The 15,460-nt window shown below is 50.6% G+C and overlaps 6 protein-coding genes across 6 annotated transcripts; 3 read left to right on the top strand and 3 right to left on the bottom strand.

Annotated features, from left to right (window-relative positions):
- Positions 1-296: 296 nt before the first annotated feature.
- BO80DRAFT_480471 (uncharacterized protein) lies at positions 297-2,262 on the top strand (the record flags this gene model as incomplete). The annotated part of the gene is made up of 6 exons (XM_025723340.1): positions 297-392; positions 457-631; positions 700-1,749; positions 1,870-1,954; positions 2,018-2,078; positions 2,119-2,262. 6 exons carry the CDS (start codon positions 297-299, stop codon positions 2,260-2,262), a joined length of 1,611 nt encoding a protein of 536 aa, XP_025572443.1.
- A 1,091-nt stretch (positions 2,263-3,353) lies between these two features.
- BO80DRAFT_427633 (uncharacterized protein) lies at positions 3,354-4,743 on the bottom strand. The gene is made up of 3 exons (XM_025720060.1): positions 4,543-4,743; positions 4,214-4,498; positions 3,354-4,161 (listed from the first exon to the last, which is right to left on the bottom strand). Exons 1-3 carry the CDS (start codon positions 4,689-4,691, stop codon positions 3,600-3,602), a joined length of 996 nt encoding a protein of 331 aa, XP_025572442.1. The 5' UTR covers positions 4,692-4,743; the 3' UTR covers positions 3,354-3,599.
- A 1,691-nt stretch (positions 4,744-6,434) lies between these two features.
- On the top strand, positions 6,435-8,501 carry BO80DRAFT_447724 (glycoside hydrolase; the record flags this gene model as incomplete). Its single annotated transcript, XM_025721627.1, has 1 exon — positions 6,435-8,501. One exon carries the CDS (start codon positions 6,435-6,437, stop codon positions 8,499-8,501), a length of 2,067 nt encoding a protein of 688 aa, XP_025572441.1.
- A 213-nt stretch (positions 8,502-8,714) lies between these two features.
- On the top strand, positions 8,715-10,463 carry BO80DRAFT_437212 (uncharacterized protein; the record flags this gene model as incomplete). The annotated part of the gene is made up of 1 exon (XM_025720993.1): positions 8,715-10,463. One exon carries the CDS (start codon positions 8,715-8,717, stop codon positions 10,461-10,463), a length of 1,749 nt encoding a protein of 582 aa, XP_025572440.1.
- Positions 10,464-11,583: 1,120 nt separating this feature from the next.
- BO80DRAFT_362410 (uncharacterized protein) lies at positions 11,584-13,505 on the bottom strand (the record flags this gene model as incomplete). The annotated part of the gene is made up of 4 exons (XM_025716052.1): positions 11,584-11,961; positions 11,999-12,447; positions 12,505-13,238; positions 13,294-13,505. The coding sequence occupies 4 exons, from the start codon at positions 13,503-13,505 to the stop codon at positions 11,584-11,586; spliced, it is 1,773 nt and encodes a 590-aa protein (XP_025572439.1).
- Positions 13,506-14,375: 870 nt separating this feature from the next.
- On the bottom strand, positions 14,376-15,342 carry BO80DRAFT_504253 (sulfotransferase family protein; the record flags this gene model as incomplete). Its single annotated transcript, XM_025724414.1, has 2 exons — positions 15,177-15,342; positions 14,376-15,113 (listed from the first exon to the last, which is right to left on the bottom strand). Exons 1-2 carry the CDS (start codon positions 15,210-15,212, stop codon positions 14,376-14,378), a joined length of 774 nt encoding a protein of 257 aa, XP_025572438.1. The 5' UTR covers positions 15,213-15,342.
- Positions 15,343-15,460: the final 118 nt, after the last annotated feature.

Here is a 15,460-nt window from a genome sequence, read left to right as displayed (position 1 = left end):
GTCGGCTCTACATTTACAAGGACGAGATCGGTCCCCGCACCCACCGTACTTGGTTATACTTGGTGGTGATCAAAAAATATTCGTTGGCTGGCTCGTACAAGCGGAACAAAAACCAATCATGCGCAGGAGGTATCTTGAGTTGATGGGAAGAATGCCGCTGCCTATTGAAACCGTCGGACTTGATACTCCTGTCGAAGGAAATTCAATTGGTATAAATGGAGTTCCTAGGATCGAAACCGTTTCTGCTATTGCAAGCAACTGAACAAACAAATCAATGAGAAGCCCCAGGGATTACAATGAACCGACTTGTGAATGCGCTCATCCTTATCATGAGCTCGGGATGGATAGCCCACAGTTTGCACGATCGGTGCATGGTCTATTCATTTGACAATGTGAGTCCGGGAGCTTACCGTACCACATTGCTCGAGGTATTCAAGCTTCTGACGAGCCGTCTAGATCGAACCATCGGCCAACCTCACATGGACACCGTGTTTCGATGCCTTTGGCTGCTCTAGACTGGAAGTTCCTTTGGACTATTCAAACAGGAGTCTTGGCACAACGTCGATTGCCCTCATCAAGGTGGCTGGCAAAACTGCCACCGCTGAGTCTCCAACCATTGTGATCAACCCTGGTATGATCTGATTGTATCTGTCATGCAATGTGTCTGAACTTCATTTGATTGGACTGACACTTCGTTAGGCGGTCCGGGTGGTTCTGGTGTCGACCTAGTCCTCACATATCAGAATCTTCTCGGGCAGGTATTTGGAGAGCAGTACAACTTCGTCTCCTTTGACCCTCGCGGTGTGAACAACAGTGGCTTGCATCTCGACTGCTTCTCAAAGGACGCAACAGCAAGATCAGCTTTCTATCGACTGCATAGGACCGGCGCCACCAATATCTCATCAACATCGCTTGAGGAGCAGTACTATTCCAGCTCTATCTACGGCGAGTGGTGTAACAATGCGGTGGAGAACAATTCACCCCATTCATATTATGTGACGACGCCAGCCGTTGCACATGATTTGCTCACATTTATCGAAGCCGAGGCCGAGATGAACGGCCAGTCACCATCTAACGCCAAGCTATGGAGCTATAGCATCAGTTATGGCACTGTCATTGGAAGCACTTTCGCTTCTATGTTTCCTGACCGCGTGGGGAGAATGATCCTCGATGGTGTTCTGAACGCCGAGCAATACTATAACAACTATTGGACGGACAATGCGGATCAAATGGACGAGGCCATGGAAACCTTCTCGACCTTCTGTCATTCCGCAGGCGCTGCAAAGTGCTCCTTCTGGGGACCCACCCCAGCTAACATCACGGCAAGAATGAACAGCATCATCCGTCAGCTTCAGAACCATCCAGTCCCGCTAAGCGGCATCAGCGATCCAGACCTGCCGACAATGGTCACTTATTCAGACCTAAAGTCTCTTTTTCTCAACACAATCTACACCCCATTGTCAAGCTTTCCCGGCATGGCTGACATCCTACACCAGGCCGAGCGTGGGAATTTCTCTGCTCTCGCGGGTGTGTATGATGAGTCAAACGCTATAACCGATGCCCGTCTTGCCATTACATGCACCGATTCGTATCGCAGAAACAGGCTTACTACCATTGAAGAGTTCAAGATGTGGGCGGAGTACATGACTTCCAAGAGCAAGTACATCGGTGATATCTACCCCACCTATCTGGAAGGTATCTTATGCCGATCATTCCGGCCGCACTTGCCTGATAGCATGGTGGTTCACGGTAGGCAACAGTCCTTCTCGCTCTCTCTCTATCTCTCTTTTCTTGCATTCTATTTACATCGTCTTCGGCCAAATGGGCGACCACATTTTCCAAAATCAAGTCTAACCAGGGTTGATGCAGGCGAAATAAGCGCACTAAAACGGCCTACGTCCTTCCCGATCGTCTTTACGAGTAATACCATCGACCCTATTACACCGTTGCAATCGTACGTTTTGGCCAAATCGCATCGCCATTGGTTATGCTACTAGCTAACATTATCTCGTTCCAGGGCGCGGAAGATTTCCTCTCGGTTTGCCGGATCGGTTCTGTTAATGCAAGAAGCCGTTGGTGTAAGTTATTCTCCTTTCTCAATCTGGACCAAGAGTCTAGGCTTACTCGCGGGACGTTTTATTCAGCATACGGTCATCGACCAGGGGGGCTCAGACTGTTACTTTGAACATATCCAGGCATACCTCCAGGGCACTGTTCCAGCGTCCAACACTACATGCCCGCGACAGTACATTCCTTTCATAGATGCCTCCCCGTTTTGATGATGTGTATATGTGCAGGACATCCGAGACAGGTATATGCAAGGCGTATCCGGAGATGTTAGTCTGGATTTGAATGTCTATTCTTTCTTCCATGATGTACATCGTCTCGACGTAGGGCCCTTGTCCACGAAGTTCATGTATAGATTTGCGATAATATAGCCGAGGAAGAGGAGGTTTCATTGATGAATAGGTATCATAGCGGACAAAAATTAGTGTATTGAATGATTCAACCATCATCAATCAGCATCACTTTCTCTAGACCTCCTTGGCTGGACGCGTCCGGTCTCCAGCCTCGGGCAGGGTAGTAGATGCAGGATAGATGAGGGGTCAGAGGAAACTGGGATTTGGGTTGAGGGTAAATGATATTGACAAGCTTTGTTTAAAATTGAATAAAAACAAATGGAAAAAAAATTACAAAAACCAAAAACATACAACAGAGGGGATTCGCTGGTGGTCACCCACCCAACTACTAACCTCCCGGCGTGTGGCTTAAGTACGGCTGAGCGGACGGGAAGCCCTGTTCTCCACACCCTATGGTCGTATGTACTGTGCCGTACTTAAGCAAGGAATATAGATGTTGTTTTCGTCAATAACCAAAGATTGGATCGCTGGGTCATCCACCGGCAGTTTCAAATCTTGGAGAGTATCCCCCATGCAGCGCTTCATCACAGGTTCCATCACCTCAGATACCACCACCTCCAAGTCAAGAATTTTCTCATTCAGGCATATCGTTCCTGCTCTTCTAAGGCATCAAATGGGTGACGAAGATCGAATGCAGCTACACCTAATATTTGATTCGGAATGTCCTGTATAGACTTCGTACTTCCCGCATTTAAGGGTTTGACCGAGGGGACAGGGTAACTTCGGTAGTTTCGGCTCGCTACCCGTCTTGGTGATGGTCCCACTTCCCACAGTTGTAGGCTTGCAGTCCTGGCTTAAGTCACCCCGATATCGGTCCGACGGCCACTCCATATTCGGGGCTTGAATCTACATCCACTCTCACGGGCGTTAGACCAACTAAAATGAAGAACCTGCAGAGGGTGGAAAATAATAATTGACAGTCGATTTGGGGTCCGTAAATCAACATGTCTGCCCATTTCCGTACAGCATATACAGCTGACTGATAGAGCCACTACAGTGATCATTGGGCATGTGACAGATGCAATTCATGCAATGGCTACCTTTTGTGCTCACCCGCCGTCACAAACCAACCACGGGCAGAGTGTGAAGGTGCCTACAGAAAAGAAAGTATACAGCCATCGTCAGTCGACATGTATCCCAGCCAAGGTGCCTTGCGTAGAGGATTGAGAACGGGCATGTTCAAGCGCAAAATGAAAACGCTGCAGACATCAGGAATATCCAAGCGCCAATTGCCAGAGCTCCCAGCACCGATGAACCACTTGCCACGCTGGTATACCCGACGTTCAGGGAGTTATTCTGAAATCCCACCGTGCGCAGCCAAGTCGGGGTATCGGTCGTATTGACCAGAACATCCGAGTGGTATGCATCCAACACGCCCAAGAAGGTAAGTTTCAGCTTGCCTACGGCGAGAACCATACTGCTGCCAGTTTTGGAGCCTTCCTTGACTACCTCGTAGCCGATGAAATAGCCCTCTAAAGAGAGATTGGCAGTTTTCACATCGAATTCGAGATCAATAACTGGATCAGGCAGGTTATACCCAGTTCCATTCAGGTTCCAGGGAAGAGGGTAAAAGGTCCATTCCACGGTGTCCGTTCCGTTGCAGCTGGTCACATTGGAAGAAAAGCCCCCCTGCCCGTCGTACTCGGTGAGGGTACTGGAGAGACTATACGGTGGGCTCTGGGTGGCGTTCAGCGTCCAATTGAAGTTGTTTTCTACACTGCCTTCTACCCAGTAGGTAGGACTGTAACATGTCAGTCGAGACCACTATAAGATTCTCGGATTGCACCACTCACTCGGAGGAAAATAAGGCGAATTCTAATGATGAGTCAAGCTCGAGCGTCTCGTCTGAGGAGGTTGGATAAGGCAATGAGGAGAAATTGAAGCCGGGAGGCCACAACGTGAGAAAGGCATTGACGGGGTCGTAGCCAGTGTTATATGTACTGGGCTCAGTGAGGGCTAGCACGGTCTCATATTGTTTGGTAATCGTCGTGTTGGCGAGATTGGGGCACAGGGACCTGTACGTGGAGGCCAGCCCGGCGTAGGGCAACAATTCCACGTCTGTTGTGCCATTGTAGTACCTGCTCCATCAGCATTAATTCAACAGGGTAGACCTCTGACATACGATCCGACCCAGTAGTACAGGTTGCTCAGGGTGACATTGTCAGGGCGAAAATTGAGAGCCGGATTATAGTCCGGGTCGTCCTTGGCCGCAATTGTGACCGCAAAGGCCAGGCTGAACAGGACAGCCTGGGTGCTTACCGGACCACGCATTTGGGTTCTAGGAGGTTGGCTGCAAACTGGATTTCTCTGGGGCCGGGATTCCGTGTAGTCATTATATCGGCCCCTGGAGATGATTGAGGGGGGGGTGTCCTGTTCGCCCGATGAACGGCCGTCGGACCGCCGAGTGGCAACCCACCTACCAGGAACGGACCAAAGTACCTATAGTGGCTTAGGATATGGTCCGGTTAATTTGGTGGCGCACGAAGCCATCCCCCTTTGCAGTTTAGTGTCCGGGGCAGTTTGCCGACCAAGCCTTTCCTATTCAAAGCTTAGCCCCAATTAAGCTTCAGCTGGTCCCTGGCGGGCAGTAGAGAAATAGATAACATCCGGATGGGCTTGGCTAGCAATGGGCGTCAGAACTACCTGTTTGGCAAAAGACAAATTTCAAGCTCCCCTCATGAGAAGATGCCCTGTTGAATCCGAACTGGAACGAACTACTCTCACTCGGAACGCTTCCGGGGGAGGTCGATAGGGGCTGTGGCGCGGGCTAGGCAGTAGGCCCTTAGGGCCGGTCGTAGCCGGACCATGGGACTAGAGTGCCGGTGCATCTTTGGCTCGTCCCTTATCTCCGATGTAGCCCTTCTGACTTCCCTTGGACTTCCGGCGTCCACTCACATCGGTGAAAACCCCGACTCGCCTTTACTCACTGCAGAAGAAAGCGGAAGGATCCGTGGCAGAGACTGGTGTTTGGGCAAGTCTTGCCGCACCTGATGCCTGACCCAGGTAATTATTACCGACTCGGTATTAACCATTAATTGCTAGATCATGCATCATGAGTCGAGGTGCTGTGCAGTGTCCATTTTTGAACGGGTGGCCTCATTCGTAGTGAGGGTACAACGGTGAAGGACGCTGTGGAAGTGGCGGCCAAAGGCTTAGCAGGAAACAGCGCGTAATGAACCCAAGCTATCCGGGGGTTGGGGGAAAGGGGACAAGGTACGAACCCAGGTGGGCGCTTTGTATCACCACTAGCACTAGCACATGGCCACTTGCAATTCGCTTCTGGGCCAGAGGTAATGTCGCCTGGACCCATCTACATCCCCTCTGGCGGAGCCATTAGCCAGGCACTTCTCAGCCGTAATATCCGCACCTATCTTCCGGAAGCATGTAGCATCAGACTAGTGCCTTACATTTCTCCGAGGTCGGGGAACTTACCTGGCGACTCGCTTGCATATTTTTCTACCCTCTGGATTGAGATTTTACGTATGATGATTCTCGCTGAGGAACATCATGTAGATGAAAAGCATATGCCACAATGACCTGATGAGAGGTACGAGTTAGGGTATGGTAGGAATTGGGCTTCCTTTGATGATACGATTTTCGGGCCGGGATGTCGGCAGCAATGACCACAATTGAGCATCACCTAGTCTGTATAGAACAGCACCGGTCTCATCTAGTATACATTTGACTTGGCCGAACTATGCTGGAACCGCGGCGCTGTGGCAGCACTAGCCGAATTATCACAGGAAAAATCGTCGTTAGCCAAACCTCATTTCCGACATATTAGTGCTTTCACTCGTCTCCTTGGGTATAAAAGAGCCCCTCTCGCGATGGTGGGCAGATCATTCTCTTTCCATCACAGTTTCAATTCCAGGCAGATGTGCGACATTCCTTTAGTTCACTCATTCCATCACTTTCTTTGATCTTTCCTTTCTATTCTTGTTTTCCATTTCACTTTTCGATAGCCTCTTAGTGAATAGTTCCTTTATCATTCTGGTGTCGTGAATTCCAGAGGCCATGTGGGGGACTTTGCCAATTGCCCAGCTCCTAGTGTTGTGGCTGGCTGGGCAAGGAAGTGCCCTCAGCAGTTCTGTTCTGGAATCTGGGTTTAACTCCCCTGCAAACGTCTCTGCTCGTGCACGAGTCCAGAAACCTCCTCGCTGTCCGGCCAAATGTGACAGCTATGACGCCACCCAGTGGTTTGTGTACCCAAGTACAACCAGGGTTTCAAAATGCAACCAGACAATGCTTTTAGACTTCATGGTCCAGAACCCATTGAATGATAGCGCCACCCATCACACCATCTACAGCTGCACCACAACTGGTTCAGATGGTCTGGAGAGCGCTAGTGGTGGCACCTCATGTGCCAGCGCAATCTCAACCCTCGATGCTAACTACGAGGTTGGCCGCTGGGATGCCGAGGCTACTACCAAGAGTTCCCCCGGTATCAAGGGTAATCAGACTCTGATGGCCTTGCAGGAAATGCAGACCTATCTCCTGGGCAACTGTCAGAAGTCGACCATCTTTGCCTACTCGGAAGTTGAGAACGTGGCGGCGGCTATTTATGTTGGAGGCAGTCTTGAACGCGCTCAAAACATTCATGCCTTGCTGGATGGCGTTGCCGATTTATTTGACAACGTCCAGTCCAGCGATAGATGGGTGTGGCAATCATGTGGCAGAAATGCTAATTATACTCTGGGAATTGCTGTCGACCTACACGGAGACCTAGCAGGGGTTCAGCAACATGTTCGCACCTGGAGTGACGGCGCGTGCGTCTCTGGGTTTACCGCGAGCGATACTGGCAGTATTAGGCTGCTCTCCATAGATCCAACTAATGTGTCAACCGCCAATGCTTCGTCGCCAGTTACAGGCAACACCACCAGCGTCGTGCACTCCAGATCTCCCAGTGCACATGGTCATTCCTTGTCCCATGGACATGCCCGACACTCCCTGCACCGCCGTTCGACCTGCTCCTACGTACAGGTCATCTCGGGGGACTCTTGCGCTTCTCTAGTCGAGGAGTGTGGGATCTCAGCCGATGACTTCTACGACTACAATCCATCCAGCGATCTCTGCTCGACCCTTACCGTGGGGCAATATGTTTGTTGCTCGTCAGGCGACCTCCCTGACTTTGCCCCATCTGCCTACGCCAATGGAACTTGTTGCACCTACGATGTTGTCTCTGGAGACTCATGTTCGGCACTCGCAGCTACGTACAGTCTCACCGAGGATGAGATTGATAGCTTCAACTCAGATACCTGGGGGTGGTATGGCTGTGATGACTTACAAGCCGGTCAATCCATCTGTCTTTCCAATGGCACCGCCCCTTATCCGGTCGCTCTGGCTAACGCTGTTTGCGGTCCTCAGGTGCCAGGTACTAATTTCACAGACACTACCGTGGGGGACTGGGCGACTTTAAACCCATGTCCGCTCAACGCCTGCTGTGATATTTGGGGTCAGTGTGGTGCTACCCCAGATTATTGTAATGATACCCTAGCTGCTAGTGACGCCCCAGGCACTGCCCCTCCGGGTTCCAATGGATGTATCTCGAACTGCGGTACAACTATTGTGAATACCGCAACCGCTCCGTCGTCTTTCTCTGCAGTGGGATATTTTGAAGCCTCTAATGTGGAACGACCTTGCCTCCAGATGAACGCCTTCACTATCAGTCCCGAAAAGTTCACCCACGTTCATTTCGCCTTCGGGAATATTACTTCCAATTTTTCAATCAGCATTGCCGGTGCCGAACAACAATTCACCTACTTCCGGGAATTGGAAAACATAAAGCGCATCGTCAGTTTTGGGGGTTGGGACTTTTCCACCAGCCCGGACACTTATATGATTTTCCGTGAAGGTGTCGCAGCCGCCAACCGTGATACGCTGGTCCAGAATGTCGTAGACTTTTTGGATGAGTACGACCTGGACGGTGTTGATTTTGACTGGGAATACCCCGGTGAGCCTGATATCGAGGGGATCCCTGCTAGAAGCGACGAGGATGGTTCAAATTATCTCGAATTTCTCACGGCATTACGCGAGGCCTTGCCGTCCAAGTCAATCTCCATATCTGCGCCTGCGTCTTATTGATATTTAAAGGCCTTTCCTATTGCCGAGATGGTCGAGGTCGTGGATTACATTGTCTTCATGACATACGATCTGCACGGAACATGGGATCTCGGAGACGCATACTCCCAGTCTGGCTGTACAGCAGGTGATTGTTTGTTCAATCATGTAAACCTCACGGAGACTATGTGGGCACTATCAATGATCTCCAAAGCCCCGGCAGCCACCAGTTCCATCATGGTGGGCGTGGCCAGCTACGGGCGCTCATTCGAAATGACCACTGCTGGCTGCTACTCCTCATCCTGCACATGGACCGCCGGAGGAGCGGCCGGGCCATGCACCCAGACCACAGGTTATATCTCCAATGCGGGGATCAATCAAATTCTGGCAGACAATTCCGATGCAGAGTGGATCTTTGATGCTGACAGTGATTCTGATATCTTGGTGTATAACGAAACTCAATGGGTGGGATACATGACCAACACAACCAAGAGCACTCGGACAGCTTATTATGAAACCTTCAACTTTGCGGGCACGAGCGAATGGGCAATTGATTTGGAAGAGTTTGAGGTCTATGTCAACCCCAGCACTCCGGGGTTGCTGGATCTAGAGGTCGAGATCGACGAATTAGGTCTGGACGTGGATCAGAATCTTACATGCATAGATTTGATTGCGGGTGACAATACTACAGCGGAGCTGGATGAGTATGTCATGCTGGGAGCTGCCTATATCGACGAAGTCCTTACTGAATACGCGGGTAACCCCAAGGACTGGGACGAAGATATGGCCGGCACCTTTGCCTACGCTTTTTGCCAGGACTTTCCGACTGGGCCATGCCAGGAGGCTCTAGGTGATCTTTGCACTGAGGGGGAGATTGAGAGTGGGTTATACTGGGCCCAGTACATGGTGGGAACACTCTTTGCCAACCTGGTTCAGTGGTATTCGGCTTTCTACGGCAGTGCTAGCGTCGCAGCCTTGGACATCCCTGTCATCGTGGACACGTTCTCACCCACCGTGGAGAGTGGTGTGCTGAGCTTCTCCAGTTTTCAATCAGCCCTCTCTACCGCCCTTGGCCTTTCCTCTACTTTCTTACCCGGATCGGGCGAGCTGACCGACCCTCTTGACACTGGATTTAGCACGGCTAACACCTTCATCAGCCTGCTCGCTTCCAGCTTGTACACACTGCCAGACAGTACCGACATCGAGACAGAGCTCATTAATATCATGAGCGAGTTGTACAATTCGACTACTAAGAGCATTGTCGACATAAGTGCCTGGGTTTTCGAATACCCCAACGAGGCCAGCAATCTTCCCAGCAGCCTTATCGAGGGGCCCTTCACCCACGACGTCGCCAACTACTTCTACAATGTAAAGCCATTGTTTACCTATGACGGTACTACCTGGCTGGAAATGCAGAAAAGTATCAACGCCACGCTGAAGATGAACCTTGTCGGTGCAGCCCTCGCCGCTGCGGACTATTACGTATTGAAGGACGCCTCCGTCAAGCCCAAGAAATGTACCAGCGTGGGCGACTACCTCATCGATGACATCTGTTATACCTTGGCTTGGCCCGGGGCTGCCAACTGCCAGCAGGGACAGGCGCACAACACCCATGCCACGGAGACTATCATCGAGAGCATCACCAGCTACGGGATCAATATCACGGAAATGATAGTCAACTCCGAGGCCTGTCAGAATGCAACGGGAGTGTACTACGGGTCTCAGTCCGTCGACATCACCGAGGTGGCTAGCACTGGAGTCCTTCCCACCTGCTTCTTCAACCTGCCGGTATTGCAGCTCGTTCCCGTGGATGGGGAAGATCCTTTCTATGATAGTCCCTGTTGGATCAATACAGTCAACGCCAGTGTTACGGATGTCACTGTCGGTATATCCTACGTGCCGCCCAACCTCTACGAGATCTTTGACCAAGATTACTGCACCTGTGGGTATGCCCATATTTGCAAACGGCTGGACGGAGGCTGTTGATGCTGTGGTTGGGATGCGAGGTTCCATCCTCTGCCATAATCGATCTATTCTTTCACTCATAAGCATCCCTTTTGTTGTACAGTAACAGTAATCCTATGTATAGGGCGATGCTTTCTTAAAATAGTGCACTTATCAAGATTTAACCTAATCAATTCTGACCTTGATCCCGGACTAGAATGATATCCCTGTACGGTTTAGGGACAGTCCAAAGATGGTCGCAATTATCATAATATGTTTCTGCTGCCAACGACTCGGTAAGGCGGGTAGCGTATTCGTTGGCACAAATTCTCAATTATTTTGTCCCATAATTATCACTATCCATAACGTGGAATTGTTACACCGTATTAAAACAGCGTGTTATCCTTCTATTTCCAATCTATTTAGCCTATTACTCACATACGGAATAAAAAAAATGAAAAAGGGATACATACAACAGAAGGGATTCGCTGGTGGTCACCCACCCAACTACTAACCTCCCGGCGTGTGGCTTAAGTACGGCTGAGCGGACGGGAAGCCCTGTTTTCCACACCCTATGGTCGTATGTACTGGGAAGTACATAAGAAAGGAATATAGAGTCACTACAGTGATCATGGGGTATGTGACAGATGCAATTTATGCATCCAGGCATTTTTCAGCCGTAAATCCCGCCTTTACTCTTTGCCAGTGTGCCGGATGGGACTATAGCTGGATAGCAATTTGCTTAGTCCTGCGAATTGCGTGACATAAAATGCAATATCGGCTTTGGTGGTTGGGGGATCTCTACAGGACATGCCGACTGAATAGAGGAACCTTAACATGACGTGAAGGAGGCAAAATATCAAAATTCATTAACAAGCCTAAAGTCTGATTGCGTAAGAGAATAACCAATAGTAAGGTCGAAGGGGTTATACATGGATCAGAGTCTTTCCAATGACCATGCCTTGCTTAATCAGGTAGGTTTACCCCTGACGTGCAATGGCAAAATCCAGTGAGCTCCGGGTTGCCCCAGCCCGGCCGTTCTTATTTCGATAACAATTTCTCCCCTCCGGTACACGCAGTGGTAATTCCGGATGCTCACCCTGTTTGTCCCAGTTAGAGACTTGGAAGTGAGTGATAGGCGTGTGCTTACGTCCGAGAGTCACTAACTCAGCCGGATATCGGTGGCCCCCACTCTGGCCTTGATATCGTCGAAAACATCTCTGATATCTGTAAAGAAAATGAGATTCCGTGTGTCAGATCCGGCAAACACCATTCCGATGACCAATCCCCCAACCAGGTGGACGAGGGCACCCGAATCTCCCTCTCGGGAGAAACGCTGATCGCCCACCCCAAGGGCAGAATGTTCCACCGTTTCGACCGTGACTATCTCTCCGTTCACCACCTTTTCGGTGACGAACGCCGGCGCAAGGTCGTTGTACCGTCCCGTCGAATGGCCCGAACTCCCGTGAATGTGGAGGGTGGTTTGCTCGGTCACCGGCCTGTGGATGGTGGAGCTCCACAATGCGCACTGGTGGTCGATCTATAACGAGACGCCGTCAAACAATGCGGCTTAAGACGGTGCTTGGCAAATTGCTCACCTTGTTTGATCCCAGTCTGTGCTGGGGCACCTCTATAAGGGCCCAGTCTGCATTTGTAAGCAGATTGTTGTTAGGGATGGACTTTACCCTTTTCTCCCGGAGCCCCGAACCGGCGGCAACGAAGCCAAACTGGTACTGCGCCTTGTCCCGGAATTCTCCTATCTTCCTATAAAGGTCACTGGCATCGGAAATTTGCTTCTTAGTCGCCAAGAAGGCATGCCGCTGGCTCCTCGGCATTTCCAGCAAGCCTCCGGCTTCCATCTCCGTGCCGGACATATATGCGTTGCAATCCAAGAGCTCGCCGATATTCTTCTCCAGACGCCGCACCTTGGCGTCCAGATCTGTCAGGCTCGGCGAATGAAGGCGTAGTTCCTTTTCTGCTTGTTTATCAAAAACTGGGATGCCATTCTGCCTCCAATATTCGCACACTATCATAGCTCCATTAGCAAGTCTAAGGCTGAATAGAGCGGTAATGGTCAGCTCACCCGTCTTAATCTCTTGGGGGGTCTTATCCCTCGTTGGTATGACGCAGTGGAAGCAGGTGAGGCCAAATGTCCGCCATTTCCCACTGGTAGGGGATTTAACCTCTACATATCCCCCGAAGGTGCCTGCGAGACGATGGTCCGAATTCATCCCCAAACTCTCTCCGGGACGCACGGGCTCCTGGATTGACCTTTCATCAAAGTCTCCCTCCCAATGACCAGCCCGACGAATGACGTCTTTGGAAATGTCAACCGCGACACCTGGTAGGTTGAAATCGGTCAGTATCCCGATCACCACCTCCCGGGTATGCTTCCATATTCTGGTGCTGGTATTTTTTACCAGAATGACGACGGTCGGAGTGCTCGTGTCATCTTCGAGTTGCCGATAACAACCGACAACGAGAACGTCTCGGAGATTGATGTTTTTCATTATCGCCTCTCGGACGGATGGCCATTTCCCGTGGATTGCGTCTGTATTTAATATGGGGCTCATGTTGGCGGGGGTGAAGGCCCTCGGGTCTGCAATTTCGATCGATACTTCCGGCAATCCTTGTTGAATGAGGTAGGTACGAATCTGCCTACAGGCCTGTAACCAAGTATTGTCGATGTTATTTCTTCGCGCAAAGACAAGGGCGGTTGTCTTCGGTTGGGAATGGGGATCCCACTTGGATCGGCGGCCAACAAACTCGATCGACCTGTACGCGATGTTGTGAGATGCGAGGATTCCTTGAATTGCCCTATGGGACAGGTATTAGCACTATCAAAGACATATCGGAATGGAACGGAGTAGACCTTTGTACGGGGTTCCCAGGGGTAGAAAGACGTGAATGCGGATGATTGACTCTTGGGATTCTGATGCTTTGGACCGGAAGTGCACAGATATCCATGTCTCCCACACGCAAGTCCTCACTAACGTAGCCATCGGAGGTCAAATTCCCTTCATCGGAGCTAGAACCGTTACTCCGGCGTTTACGCTGCTCATGTCCCGTGAGAGTAATTGTCATTGTCCCTCCGTAAGACATCTCCAAGTCAGAGCCCCTGGATGAGACACGAGACATGACTGGTAATTCCGCTCTCGTGGACGGGCTCTGCACTGATCAGAGACAGGTAAGGGAAGGCAGGGAAATTTCGAATTGGGTCCTAGCGCGCTGTAGGACGGAGGTCATCAAACTGATCCAAGCAAGGAATATTACCACGGGGAAACCCTCCAACAAACGCGGGAAAGAATACCTTAGCCCAACGCAGTAGCGGAAGACCACCGATAAGGGACGCAAAAGGGTAATGAATATGTCTGCAGAGTAAAGGTCCGGGGAAGCACAAGAGGACTGGCCTCAAAGCAGCAACTGTAGTCAAAGGTAGTACAGAAATGGAATGAAACCCGGAATTTGGAGGAAGGTAGAAGACTATATCAAATAGAGGCCTCAACCTTGAGCTGGGATTTCTAAGATGTTGATCGCAAGGGAAGAGAAGAGGAGCGAAGCAGGAATATTTTAAACAATGTCGGGTTAATATACCTCAGCTCCCAAAAAGTTCTTACTGTGAACTACATGCGTCACCAGAGTGTCAGTGATGATGTAGAAGGAGCTTCTGTCACCAAGTGTCAGTGATGATGTAGAAGGAGCTTTCGTCACCAAGTGTCAGTGATGATGTAGAAGGAGCTTCTGTCACCAGGCGTCATCCCATGGTGTACTCTTGTGATGATGTAAGTATGTCATGGTTGCGTCCAAAATGTGAAAACATGTGTGAATAGCCAAGACTTATTTAATATCTACTTCACTATAAAAATATCTTCAAGTCATGTATCCATCTGGATAATAATTTATGCGCGGCCTGCTCGGGCAAGTACTCCTGTTTAGAGCTGGCTACTAAACCCCCTACAACGCCTTATAGATCAACACCGCTACTACTAGCGGCGCCCAAACCCACAGCATCACCTTCCACGCCAACCTCTTCATCCCACGCTGCAACACAGTCTGCACCTTCTCATCCAGCCACTTGTTTTCATTCAGGTGTGGAAATGGCACTTTTGGCACTGGCTTCCCCAGAAATTCGCACAGCGGCTCCCACCCATCACTCATCTTAAACTCCAGCAGGCGATCCGGAGCCGTCAACCGCCGCACCAGCGCATAATGCTCCCGGTATTTCTCCTTACTCACGCGCTTGGCATCCTCTGGGTTCTTGATCCCCAACCAGCCCTCAAAGGTCGACCTATGCACGTGACCCAACGCGTGGGTAAACCACCGATCGATAGTGTAGATCACCGTAACAAAAGGGTGGTAGGCGTTCTTAATCACGCTGTTCATCCAACTCTGATACCACGAGTCAATATCTCGCTCAACAAGAACCACCTTTGCGTCCGGGTAAGCTTGAATCAAGTCGTCCGCAAAGGCAATAGCCGGGGTGTCGGACGAGACAGCTCCGTAATCGTGGAGCAGCTGGTCGAATTCCGCCCGCCCGTACTTTGGCCCGGGGGCGTGGAAGAATTTCCGGTTTACGGCTTCCTGCCACATTTCGACGTCACCGAACTTACTGGACATGAACTGGGTAGAGTGCCAACAGGTCAGTCCGAGGGTTTCGAGGGCGTTACACATGGCTGGTTGGCGTGGGTGGATCTAGGATTAGGGCGAGTGTTTACAAATGTTGACGTGGGGCTAGGAGACCATCTTTGTACTTACATGCAGTGCCGGTCCGGTTGAATCCCAGGTAGACATTCTAGACGCACGGTCCGCTGCTTCCCCTGCGGTGATTCGCTGTTCACGGGTCGGAAGAGTTCTGGGTGTCGTTCTTGTGGCGTGGCCATGTCAAGAAACCGGAAAAGGATAAATGAAAAGATAGGGATCCGCCGCTTCGCGCGGCTGCGTTTCTGGTGCGCAAGAGTCAAAACTTATAGGGCCCCCCTGATGACTCAAATCATAGCTCCAGGGATTATCATGACTTCCTTGGTGCTTAGTGCGTGTTT

Source organism: Aspergillus ibericus (genome assembly GCF_003184845.1).
Source record: "Aspergillus ibericus CBS 121593 unplaced genomic scaffold BO80scaffold_38, whole genome shotgun sequence".
Taxonomy (NCBI): Eukaryota; Fungi; Ascomycota; class Eurotiomycetes; order Eurotiales; family Aspergillaceae; genus Aspergillus; species Aspergillus ibericus.
Note: the sequence above shows the minus strand (reverse complement) of the source record. Positions and strands in the feature narration are given on the sequence as shown.

Bases quoted from the DNA above. Each gene is read 5' to 3' on its own strand.
- BO80DRAFT_427633 (XM_025720060.1), bottom strand. From the start codon at position 4,691: ATGCGTGGTCCGGTAAGCACCCAGGCTGTCCTGTTCAGCCTGGCCTTT. The intron at 4,499-4,542 runs GTATGTCAGAGG...CTGATGGAGCAG, and splicing joins CTGTACTACTGGGTCGGATC to GTACTACAATGGCACAACAG. The intron at 4,162-4,213 runs GTGAGTGGTGCA...GACATGTTACAG, and splicing joins TTCGCCTTATTTTCCTCCGA to TCCTACCTACTGGGTAGAAG.